Source organism: Chrysemys picta, chromosome 9, assembly GCF_011386835.1.
Source record: "Chrysemys picta bellii isolate R12L10 chromosome 9, ASM1138683v2, whole genome shotgun sequence".
Classification (NCBI taxonomy): Eukaryota; Metazoa; Chordata; order Testudines; family Emydidae; genus Chrysemys; species Chrysemys picta.
Window position 1 is genome coordinate 33,440,572 of NC_088799.1, and position 12,418 is coordinate 33,452,989.

Sequence of the window (12,418 nt, forward strand, 5' to 3'; positions counted from 1 at the left end):
ATATCTCCCCTTAGCCATCTCTTTTCCAAGCCGAAAACCCCCAGTCGTATTAATCTCTCCTCATATGGAAGCCGTTCCATACCCTAATAATTTTTGTTGCCCTTTTCTGAACCTTTTCCAATTCCAATGTCTTTTTTGAGATGGGGTGACCACATCTGCACACAGTATTCAAAATGTGGGCGTACCATGGATTTATATAGAGGCAACATGATATTTTCTGTGCTATTATCTATCCCTTTCTTAATTATTCCCAGCATTCTGTTCGCTTTTTTGACTGCTGCTGCACATTGAGTGAATGTTTTCAAAGAACTATCCACAATGACTCCAAGATCTCTTTCTTGAGTGGTAACAGCTAATTTAGATCCCATCATTTTATATGTATAGTTGGGATTATGCTTTCCAATGTGCATTACTTTGCATTTATCAACATTGAATTTCATCTGCTATTTTGTTGCCCAGTCATCCAGTTTTGAGAAATCCTTTTGTAGCTCTTCGCAGTCTGCCTGGGTCTTAACTATCTTTAGTAATTGTGTATCATCTGCACATTTTGCCACCTCACTGTTTACCCCTTTTTCCAGATCATTTATGAATATGTTGAATAGGACTGGTCCCAGAACAGACCCCTGCAGGACACCACTATTTACCTCTCTCCATTCTGAGAACTGACCATTTATACCAAACCTTTGTTTCCTATCTTTTAACCAGTTACCAATCCATGAGAGCACCTTTCCTCTTATCCTGTGGCAGCTTACTTTGCATAAGAGCCTTTGGTGAGGGACCTTGTCAAAGGCTTTCTGAAAATCTAAGTATACTATATCCACTGGATCCCCTTGGTCCACATGGTTGTTGATCCCCTCAAAGAATTCTAGTAGATTGGTGAGGCATGACTTCCCTTTACTAAAACCATGTTGGGTTTGGGTTAAACCTCATTGAAACTGCTGGATATTAATAGTTGCCCGTCATTTGGGGAAAAATGTAAAGAACAATTGAGCTACTTTATAGTATAAATGGATAAAACAATAGGGGCCTTTGCCCAGAACAAAGCCACATCCAAAGCTGGAGTAGGTTTTAGCCATGTGGCAGGAGGTCCCTCTGTGATCTTGGGGGCAGGGTTTGATTGGACTCGAGTGGTGTGTATCACTGCTTCCCTTTAACAAACACCACAGAAACAGACACAGAAAAGAAGACAGCACAACAAGGAGTTGGAGGATGGCCCTGAGAAAAAGCCTTTTGTGCTAAGCGCTGGCTAGAGAGGGTCTTGGAATTGTGAGCAAAGTAACTGTGTCTTGCTGTGTATAGGGAAACAGGAATTGGTACATTTCTAGTAAATAAACAGATTACATCAAAGAAATACCTGATTCCATCATCAATTTCTCCACCCAACTGAAACAACTCTCAGGGGGCCAAATATTGCCAAAGTGCTCAGGGGGCAACAATATATATTTTTTCAAAAATGGCAGAATGTAATGAACATTTTTTAAAAATCACCTTAGTCAGACACCCAATGTTGAAATTTCAGCTTCAAAACAGAATTTTTCAGAAAGCTATCAAGTCCAAAAGGAAGTTGTAATGGAAACTCTTGAAATTTAAACTATTTTTGTTGCTCCTGTTGACTGGTATACTTTCATATTCGTTGAAAAAAAACAAACCAACAATTATCTATAGTGCCACTTTTAGAAGGAAACTAATAGCTTTGAAGAGATCAAAAGAAAAACCATGTGGGACATAAAGATCAAAGCTTAGAATTGTATTCATTTTGGAGTTATAGATTCAATTTTGGTTTGTTTATTTTACAGGCCTGCCAACTCTTACCTAATTGGAGGGAAGACATCTTTGTCATTTTGGATTAGTTTTAATGACATGTAAAAAGTATCTCCTTCTTGTGACAAAGAATTTGGCTATGTGTTTCAATGAGACCATTAAAATCTCATTTAGTATATTATTTCTGAAGTCTCACAACATTAAAACTCATACACACAGCTTGAGACAGAGTTCAGTATTCATATTTTGCACCTGCTCTCTCCATGCAATACCTTCACTTTCAAGATCAATCCCAGTCAAATTTAGGGTAAACATGAAACAAAACTGAAGTAAATCTTTAAAGAAGTGGAAATTAATCCCATCATTTGTGGGGGAGGCTCTCTTATTGGAGATTAATTTTAAAGCAGTTTTAAGGCATCAGTTTTACTCTTGTGATAAAGGATTTTGTAGTATGTTTCAATAAGACACTTAAAATCTCACTCAGAATTATTTTGAACACTCTTTCTGGACCACCCTTGGACATTCCCAGAGAAACAAGATTCTAACTAACCTGCCAAAGAAGTGTCTTGACATGTATTATCCGTAAGATTATGAAAACGTATTGGATTCCTGTCCCAAAACAGGCAGATTAATTCTTCCTAGCTATTCACTTCACCTTTCTGGCGGGATAGTTCAATGTAAAGCTACTGATTTGCCTGTAGATTCAGTTTATTCCAGCTCCTTTAAAACTTGCTTTTCCTTAGGAAAAGCATTGTGACTTTTCTCAGCATTGTGTTGTTTTCTCTAATCACTAGATCACTTATTTGTGACAGTCTTTGAAAGTCCCTTAATTCGTTCTATATTTTTTGTCAAGGTCATAGTATCTCATGCAACTGGGAAATGTTTTCAAGGTTACTTAATCATCACTCTGCAACACTTTTTCATACTCAGTTGGTGACTTTCCCATTTTACCCCTGAATCCTTACTGGGGATACCTTCCAATGCGTATTGGATCCTCAGACCTCACATGCTTTACATGAACTACTACTCAGATCCCATTCAGTGATGATATCCCCACTTCCCTGGATACTTGGTCAGTGAGTTTTCCACCAGGCAATGCTTTCCCATACATTCACAAGCACGTTTCAGTGACGCTTAAGAATCCTATGTGCCCTCTGCCCCTCTGGACCCACCTTTGGTGGTGTTTCCCCACCCGCATACCAGACTCCTAGTCAATGGCCTTTGCCAGGCCCCCCTCTGGATCCCCGACCGGTGACAGATCCGTAGACTCTCCCCAGGGTTCGCGTTACCCCGACAGCCCGTTGAGTTGCCTTATCTGCGTGCGAGCCGGAGCAGCAACAGCCCGGTAGGCAGCTGGCAGTGGGGTGGGGGCGCTGACGGAGGCCACGGGCAGGGCCTCCTTCCCTCGTTCACCCACCTCCTTCCGGGTGACGATCAGCTGGTAGAAGTCCTTGCTGGGGGCCGGAGCCTGCGCGCGGGTCTCGAACAGGTCCTCCTGCAGTAGAGACGCCATTTTGGGACGCTGGCAAGAGGGACTATGGCAACCAGGAAGGGGCGGGCATCACGAGAGGTCACTGGGAGCCCAGCCCCCTCTTAAAGGGGCCGGGTGGATATTAACGCTCTAGCCCAGCGGGGTCTTCGCCCCAGCGGCGAGGAGGGTCCCGTACACCCCTTCGTTGGTAAAAACAGTCCCTCCAGCCCCGCTGACCTGAGGGGAAATACTTGCATGGACCCAGGGGTGACGACCCCGGCGGAAGGATACCGCTCGCTAGGCCAAGAAACGCCTGCCAGCGCAGGGAACCAGGACGAGCAAACAGCCGGTCCAGGGGCTTCGCGGGGGTCGGCCAGTCGGGCAGGGGGAGCGCATTTAGGCAGGGGGGACGGGCAGGGGCTGCGGGCCCCATTGGGGGGTTAAGTAGTCCCCAGCCTCCCCCTGTGCCACTGGAAGGGGTTCGGCTGCGGAGGCGGACGAAGCGCTGGTCGGTGCTGCGGCTTCAGCTGATAATTGAAGGGAAGGGAAGCTGCTGTTGGGGTGGCACGGAGCGTCTGCGGAGGCCGCATCGGGACAAACTAGGTACATGGGACCCCCTTCCCTTTTCCTGGGCACTGAGGATCTGACGGGGGGGGTGCTGGGCCCCCTCAACTGCCCTAGGCTCTCTTGGTCAGGCCTGCTGTGTCACCCCCGATATGAGCTCAGCTGCCTGTCCCCGTCTACCCGGGGCAGGGGGGAGGGGAGACGCGCCATCCTAGGCATTGTTTGTGGAAGAGTGAGGGCTGGGGCCTGGGGGGAGGCGTAAAGATCGGGGGAGGGAGAGATGCTACGGGGGGCGGGTGGAAGGGCCGACGAGGGCCCTGGGTTTAATAATGGGATTCTGGTGGTGAGGCCCTCACTGAGGAAGGAGAAGGGGAATGGATGAGGGGGTGGAGGTGGTAGAAATGGAACTGACAAAATGGCCAAGCAGCCACTGGAAGCTGACTTCAGTACACCCCCACCGCCCCCAAAATATTCACGGGGAAGGGGAGAGGAGAGAAGCTGCCCCCAGTCCCTGCCTCACGCAATGTTCCCGACAGCCCGGAGCCCCAAGGTGGGGGACTCTCCTCCGCACCAGCTACGACTAGCTCTGTGGCCTGTGTAGTTGCTAATACAAAAGGCTACTGTCAGGGTTGACGCTACTGAACCCGATTTGTATTTGTCTCCCTCCATATGAACCCCCTTTCCCTGTTGCAGTTATACTTATTTTTTAAGGAGCTATTGAGTTTCCTTTTTTATAATAGCAACAAAAATCCCAGCCGGAGAAAGAAAAGGCAAAATAATCAGCCGCCGTCCATATTTCCTAGGCGGGGGGATAGGGTGTTGATTCGAGTACAATACTGACTACCCACTACAGGATTATTTCCACCCGCATCGGTTGAGAGTTGATTTCCCCCCCCCCCCTTTTTATTTTTATTTTTTGTTGCTTTCAGTGAAGTAAGTAATCCCTTGGTCCTGCCGTTTGTTTGCATAATACTCACACGTAAATTCTCTCTTCCCCCGTCACCCCCCTTACTGCTAGTCCCGTGATACCGTATAGGTGAGCGTGGCTGGGTATTGGGGAGCCGTGAAGATTTTTTTTGTGGTGCTTACAGCACTCGCGCCGATCCCTTCCTAGCTGCTGCCCTGGCTGTCTGGGGCTGGTAAACAAACCGATGCCGGGGCTTTCACCAGACCTGCAGGCCCATCTTCCTGCTGTTCAACTTTTTTATTGTTCCCCCTCCCCCCGCCTCCTAATGCACTGGCTCATCGGGTTTCTCCGCAGTTGGGTGTTTTAAGGGATCGGGAGTCTGAAAGTCTAGACTGTGAACCGGAAAATAATAGGGGGAAGAGTGGAAAGTTGTGTCACGGGCTTTGGGGGAAAAACATCGACGTATGGAACAAAGGTCCTGCCTGAAATGGAGAGAGAGAGGCCTGCATGTGAGGCCCGATTGTGTCGCATTTACACAAGGGGAAAGAAATGAGAGCTTGGCATTGGCTTAAATTCACCTCGTAAGTCTGGCATACAGTTTGGAAACGCCTTTAGAGTGCGTTCGGTTTATTTTCAGGGTGGTTTTGATATGTGCAGCCATCCACTAATCATCCAATTCAGGGTGAGTTTCAGTGTAACCAGTCTTCTTTCTTCATCCTGTTCAGCAGCCCTATTGATACACTGGATTTAAGGCCACATCATAAAAGTTTACTTTCTGAAAAGGGTGACTTTCTGAATTTTTCTATTTGAGAGCATAAACTTAAATTTATACTTGAATATTGAGTTTCATGGAGTTCTCAGGGCTGTCATCTTTTGACAGGGCAAGTTGAATAAGGGATACTGAATTAAGAAACACAGCCAAATCCTTTATCACAAGAGAAAGAAACTTTAAAAACGAAATTAAAAATACAAAATGAAGGAGTTTTCCTCAATGAATAACATTTGTTTTGTCTCTGTACATATGTACAAGTAGAAATAGCATGTATAGGTCAAGCATCAGCTAACAATCTTATAATTAAGGGTGTCATTATTTCCACTGTGTACCCTATTTTCTTTTTTTCCCCCCCTTATCCCCAGGAGTTCTGAGATTTGGTGGCTATTGTTAAAAAGACCCCTGAATTCTCGATATTTATATTCTTAATGATTTTTTAAAAGTGTCTGATGTTTAAAGTTAAACTGTCATTTAACATATTAAAAGGCTAAAATTGCCAGATGAGTACAATGAGCCTAAAAGCAATATTTTAGTGTGTAAATATTGTAAATAAGGCAGTCTATTGAGACGGCTAATTACTAATCAGTATTCAGAATTGTCTAACAAACTGTGTGGTAAGCTTTAATTTTTATTTACCACACTTACTAAATTTCTAAAAGGCTCTCAGTTATGGACTTCAAGTGCATGTACATTTATGTTCCTTGTATAAAATGAAAGAACACTTCCTCTAAAACTTGCTGCACCCACAAAGCCTCCCATCCTTAGAAGCCTCAGGAAAAGAGATGGGCTGGCTCATCATTTCACTCCCTGATTGTCAGACCAACTTGAGAAATGAATTTGCATCACTGTTGCGCTTCCTGGGAGAGCATAGTCTCAAACCTCAAGATGGTTAACATTCAGGGGCTGTGAACAAACAGCTGTTTAAGACACAATATCGACAGCTTCAGCACAGCAAAGACCCCACAATTTTCAGGATTTTATAAATCGGCTAATGCTCCTCTTTCAGAGGAAGGAATGGAACCAAATAAGTACTACTCCAGCCAGGGACCACAGGCTTGGTGCCAGTGTTTTGTTTCTGTGAACATTATTTATCTCTTCAAAACTAGACCCTGAAAGCACTCTAAGATAACATTTAGTCTGAAGCTTCAAAAGCAAGGAAATTTCTAATTGTATCTAAGATGCAAAGTCTTGGATAACAAAACATGAATTGCAAAAGCCTCTAATATATGATATATTGCAACATCTAGGCAGAAAAGGTTTAAAAAAATCAGCTTTGAGTTTTCTTGCCCCTGTTTAGCTATCAGATCCTTAAGACTTTGAGGCCTGTTTACACTACTAATATAACCAGTAAGATAATCTGGCTGTACAACAGTTGTTCCCTTAAACCATGTTATCTAGCTTAGTTGGGAACTAAGTTAGGGTGTCTCTGTGCTATATGTTGTGATTCAGGATTCCAGGATTGCTTGTATTTGTAGGGTAGATGGGGGCCTAAATACAGCTTTGGTAGTTTTGCCTAAACAATAGGCTGTAACAACTAAAGATTAAAGATTCCAAAGACTAAGTAACACAACTTCTAACCACCTAAGAAACCTATTAAATGGTGGGTACTGCTTGTCATGATTTATTTACCTTGTAACATGCTAAAAGATATATCCTCTGTTTCTGCTATTTCAGTGATGCCACACCTATACACCGATTACGAAGACACTTCTGTAAACCAGTAAACATAACTGAGGCCAGTAGAGCCCTGTAACATCTCAAGAGGCATTTTTTTGTGGTAGGGTAAGATGGGCTCTTAATGTGAAGACAGTGTAATACAGTGCACTGTCAGCTGGACAGGAATTCAGGAGACCTGGATTCTGTTCCTTAGTTTAATCTCTGCCACTGGTGTACTGGATTCCATGGCAAATCATGTCCCCTCTCTGCTTCAGCTTCCCTACTTGTATAATGGGGCCAATATTTAACGTCTTTGTAAAGCTATTTGAGATCCAGGAATGATATCAGAGTACATGTCCATTGTAGATTACTTGGCAGTAGTAGACATGAACTGTGACTATCCTTTCCTGGATCTGCTGATGCTCAAGGAAGGCAGTGGCTAGGGTGACCAGACGTCCCGATTTTATCGGGACTGTCCCGATATTTGCTTCTTTGTCCCGCGTCCCGACCGATGTTTGGTCGGGACGCGGGACAAAGAAGAAATTTTCCCTTCCGCTCCGGCTCCGCCCCCTTCTCCCCCCATTGGCTCCCTCCTCAAATCCCCGCCCTGGCCCCGCCTCTTCCCCAGCATTCCTCCTCCCTCCCAGGCTTGCAGCATGGCGGTGCAAGCCTGGAGGGAGGGACTGGCGGCGGCGGTGCCTGGATCCTGGAGCTGGTAAGTCAGCTCCAGCACCCAGGCACCGGGCAGGCAAAGGGGGCCTGGCAAGGGAGGGAGACGGCGGGCTCAGCTGTGAGCCCCCCCGCCGCGCCAGAGGGCTTCTTCCCGCGGGCTGCCTCACCCGGGGCCGGGAGTGCAGCCTGGAGGCTGCTCCAGCCCTGCAGCCCGCGGGGCAGCGCGGTGGGTCTGGGCGGGGGCAGCGCGGTGGGTCTGGGCGGGGGCAGCGCGGTGGGTCCGGGCGGGGGCAGTGCGGAGCGGGCGGGGGGTGGGTGGGTGGCGCGGGCTGAATCCCCGCTGCTGCTGGGGAGCCCCGCGCCTCTCCGTCCCGCTCACGGCCGCGGCTCCTTCCTGGCCAGACGCGCCCCCCCCCCCCCCCGGCTTGCCCCGCGCACATGCGGCGCACATCCAGCTGCTCCTTCCCGGCGGGAGGGAGACTAGGCGCGGGGGACGCGCGCTGCATGTGCCCGGGGCAGCGGGGGGGGCGCGTCGCGTCGGGAGGGAGCCACAGCCGCGAGCGGGAGGGAGAGGCGCGGGGCTCCCTGGCAGCAGCGGGGATTCGGCCCCTGCCACCCACCCGGCTCCTGCCCGCTCCGCGCTGCCCTGCATATGTCCGTGGCGGGCCAGGGGGTGGGAGGCTCCGCGGGGAGGGCAGCGCGCGGGGCCTGCTAATGCCCCAGGCCCCTTAAATTTTTTGGCCCCGCCCCCTTTTTGGGCTCCGCCCCCGTCCCGATATTTTACGCTTGTAATCTGGTCACCCTAGCAGTGGCACTGTTATGACAAGATTTCATGGTTAAGGGGTCTTAGATTTGTCTACATGTTTTGAAGTAAATTTTATTATGAATTAGCTCTTAAGACTACATGTAGAGCAGTATATTATGCCAGTAAGTGGATCAGTTACATGTTGGAGGATTTTCATAGCAATAGCTAGCTGATGGTTCTTGTATTTGGAAAAGCTGAAAGTGGCATGGGCCTAGTCTTCATGTAAATTGTAGAAGCTGGGAATTCAAGGAAGTCCTATGTTTCCTATGGTAGGAAAGTATCTTCACTTCTCATGCTTGAGAATAAGCAGCCGTTTCTGATAAAACAACATTCTGCCAAAGAAAATCATGAAACAAAAGCCAGTTATAAAACCTGAAATCAGCAGTAATCTGTAAAGAACATTTCTAGTAACATCTCTTTATGATATCAAATGTGCTGTCAGTTTTAAGAGCATGACTTGGTTAACTAGTCTCTTTAAATGAATGGTATTCAGGTGCTTGTGGCAATCCAGTTTTGTGTGGACAAATATTTTTCCATCCTGCCATATAATAGCCCTTTCTTGTCGGGTTGGAAGAACTTGACTGCTTTGGCTATGCAAATATGCAATTAGTGGAATTGTCTTTACTTCCATCTGACAACTCCTGTTTTAGCACACACAACCAAATTGTCTATAAATAGGGAGTCTAGTAACAATTTTTTGCAATGTTCTTACTGAGACCAGTGACATTAATCTCTTGCATATCACCCAGTACAGAATTCAGCTATATTTGTAATGTGTATAAGGAGGAGGATTGATACTACTGCTAATTAATAGTGCTATCAAGATTATTGGAAAACTAGGCACAAAGTGGCTGACTTCAGTTCAAGACACACTTAACTGAAAACATTGGAATGTAATATGAAACCATGTTGCAAATACTGTACTGAGAGAAAATTATGCATGGCTCAAAAGATGAGAATATTTGTTTCCCATCACCCCAAGTTTCTACACCTCTACCCCGATATAACGCTGTCCTCGGGAGCCAAAAAATCTTACCGCGTTCTAGGTGAAACCGCGTTATATCAAACTTGCTTTGATCCACCGGAGTGCGTAGCCCCTCCCCCCGGAGTGCTGCTTTACTAAATTGTATCTGAATTTGTGTTATATTGGGTCACATATCGAGGTAGAGGTGTATAAACTCCATAATAGCTTTATTATTATTTTTACAACAGAAGGTAAAGTTCTGAATTAGACTGCATCCACACATTGCTAACTTCTTTTATCAGGTGTTCAGTTCCTACAGCTTACAAAATGACACGTAATCTTGGTGGCTAATAATATAGCTGCTGTCTGTTTCTTGGGTGGAGGGAGGGGGGCAACACATCTGCAAGCAACAAAATTTTACAATAGTGAGAAGAGGGTTGTCTTTGGTAAAGGATGCTTGTACATTTGATGGGGGTGGGGTGAAGGATTCTTAATGTCCATGCTGAAGAGACAGGAGTACTTTTCTAAGATCTTACCCAGAAGACTCAATTCACAGTAAAATTCAGTCTTCTGCAATTATCTCCCTCAGAAGAATGAATGGGCTAAGTCATCCTTGGGTTTTGAACATGGGGTTCCAGAAAGTATTGGTATTTGGAAGTGGAGGCTGAGGTATCTGGTCAATCTCGGATTCCAGGTTCACTATGAACTCTTCCAAAAAAAAATTCTGGAAAGCAAGATGTTCATTGTTCTAAAGATATGTGCATTTTACTGACTGTACAAATTCCCATTTATTGTATAATATTCATGTGAGTGTAAAGGTGAAAAATGAGCATATTTCATTATAGTGACTAAAAAGGTGGGGAGGTTTTAGGAAACTTTCCTAAGATTGCCTGTAAATGACAGGCACTAGATTCGTAGGAATAGGCATACTGCTGATATTCCTTGAGACTGGTGATTGACTGCAGGTCAGTAAAATTTTATATGTTGGAATGTGGAAAAGGGGGTAAACAAAGTGGCAGAGTTCACACATGGTTAAGTCCAAAGCTGACTGCAGAGTTACAAAAGGATCTCACAAAACTGGGCAACAAAATGGCAGATGAAATTCAATATTAAGTGCAAAGTAATGCACATGGGAAAACATCCCATAGAAAATGATGGGGTCAAAATTAGCACTTACCACTCAAGAAAGAGATCTTGGAGTCCTATTTCTTTGAAAACATTCACTCAACATGTAACAGCAGTCAAAAAAGCTAACAATGTTAAACACCGTTAGGAAAGGTATCGATGATAAGACACAACATATAATGGCACTACATAAATCCATGGTACATCCATACTTTGAATACTGTATGCAGCTCTGGTTATCCCATCTCAAAAAAATATGTATTGGAATTGGAAAAGGACAACCCACGATTAGGAATAGGGCACAACTTCCATACGAGGAGAGATTAGAAGGACTGGGACTGTTCATTTTAGAAAAAAGACTAAGGGAGGGGGTCTGATAAAAATCTGTAAAATCATGAATAGCATGGAGAAAGTGAATGGGGGAATGTTAATTGTTTGTTTACAGAACACAAGAACCAGGGGTCATCCAATGAGATTAATAGGCAGCAGGTTTAAAATTAAAACCAGGTTCTTCACTCTACGTATAGTCAACCTGTGGAACTAGTTGGCCTTTGCAACATCACCTGGCAAAAGTATAACTGGGTTCAAAACAAAATTAGATAAGATCATGGAGACTAGGTCTATCAGTGGCTCTTAGGCAAGGTGGCCAGAAATGCAGCCCCATGCTCTGGGTGTCCCCATCATCCAGTCCCAGCTTCTGGCAGTCAGAGGTTTAGGATGGATCACTCAATAATTGCCCTGTTCTGTTCATTCCCTCTGAAGCATCTGGGACTGGCAAAAGGCAGGATACTGGGCTAGATGGACCATTCATCTGACTTAGTATTGCTAGTCTTATGTTCATGTTATTAACATATTTCTTATCAATCATAGTGCCATGTACTACTTGTTATAATCTAAGATCTGCTAGAACATAGTGTGCTTGTGCTTTCAGGGATAGTAGTTTGTGTAGTTGTGAAGCTGGAAGATTGCTTGAATGTAGAACCAAGCACATGGACAGAGTAAAGGCAAGTAAACGCAGAGAGCAAAACAGATAGAAATGGCTGGATAGACATTTAACTTCACATCCTCCTTGAATGCCAGCTTTCAATCTGACCTTTTTCCCCCAAAAAGAAAAGCTGAGACTTAATGTGACTCTTACTGATATCACTATTGTGATACAAAGCTATTTGAAAATCATGTCCTGTATCAGATTTACATATGTTCCTGACACTAGAACTCTCTAATTTTAACTGTAGTTTAGTGTTTAAGGAAAAGCCTACTGGTTTCATTGACTCCAAGAGATTGAGCCAGAATAGGCTTTCTTCATTTGAAGTGTATTTTTGAACAATAACTCTTTTTAATTTGTCAAAAGTTGAAATGTTAACCATGTTTCACTGCTACACATGTTAATCAGGTGGCAGTTTATCCATTTTAGCTATAGTTTGATTTCCAGTGTGGACTACTCCTTCATGGAATCAACCCATCCCGTATACAGACTCTTAAAACTAAATTCATGTCTGGGGGAAAATGCAGACCTACATCTGAGGGTACGGGTGTATGGAAACAAAACTAATTGAAAGCAAGAAACTGGTAAAATACGAGTGTGTTAATGGGCAGTAAATTAGACACAAATCATGTAATACAGCATGGTGGGATTTTTAAAAATCCAATTTAGTTCCTGGGCTGCAGATGCAGACATATGTCAAGTCATGGAGCAGGAGAGGTGATGATAATACATCTCT

At 44.9% G+C, this 12,418-nt stretch overlaps 2 protein-coding genes across 16 annotated transcripts in view; one reads left to right on the forward strand and one right to left on the reverse strand.

Annotated features, from left to right (window-relative positions):
• FBXO36 (F-box protein 36) overlaps nucleotides 1-3,304 on the reverse strand; it is an 85,871-nt gene extending 82,567 nt beyond the window's left edge. Inside the window, exon 1 of the mRNA XM_008165919.4 lies at nucleotides 3,179-3,304. Coding sequence (XP_008164141.1) covers nucleotides 3,179-3,274 — 96 coding nt within the window. The 5' untranslated portion in view covers nucleotides 3,275-3,304. The remainder of the gene's footprint in view (nucleotides 1-3,178) is intronic.
• A 278-nt stretch (nucleotides 3,305-3,582) lies between these two features.
• Nucleotides 3,583-12,418, forward strand: part of TRIP12 (thyroid hormone receptor interactor 12) — a 166,769-nt gene continuing 157,933 nt past the window's right edge. For 11 of the 15 annotated variants that reach the window (XR_010590363.1, XR_010590364.1, XM_008165915.4 and 8 more), the window contains exon 1: nucleotides 3,695-3,835. The gene's annotated coding sequence lies outside the window, so the exon portion shown is untranslated. Of the gene's footprint in view, nucleotides 3,836-12,418 lie in introns of all 15 variants that reach the window. The other 4 variants (XM_065556938.1, XM_065556939.1, XM_065556944.1 and 1 more) reach the window with 3 other exon arrangements.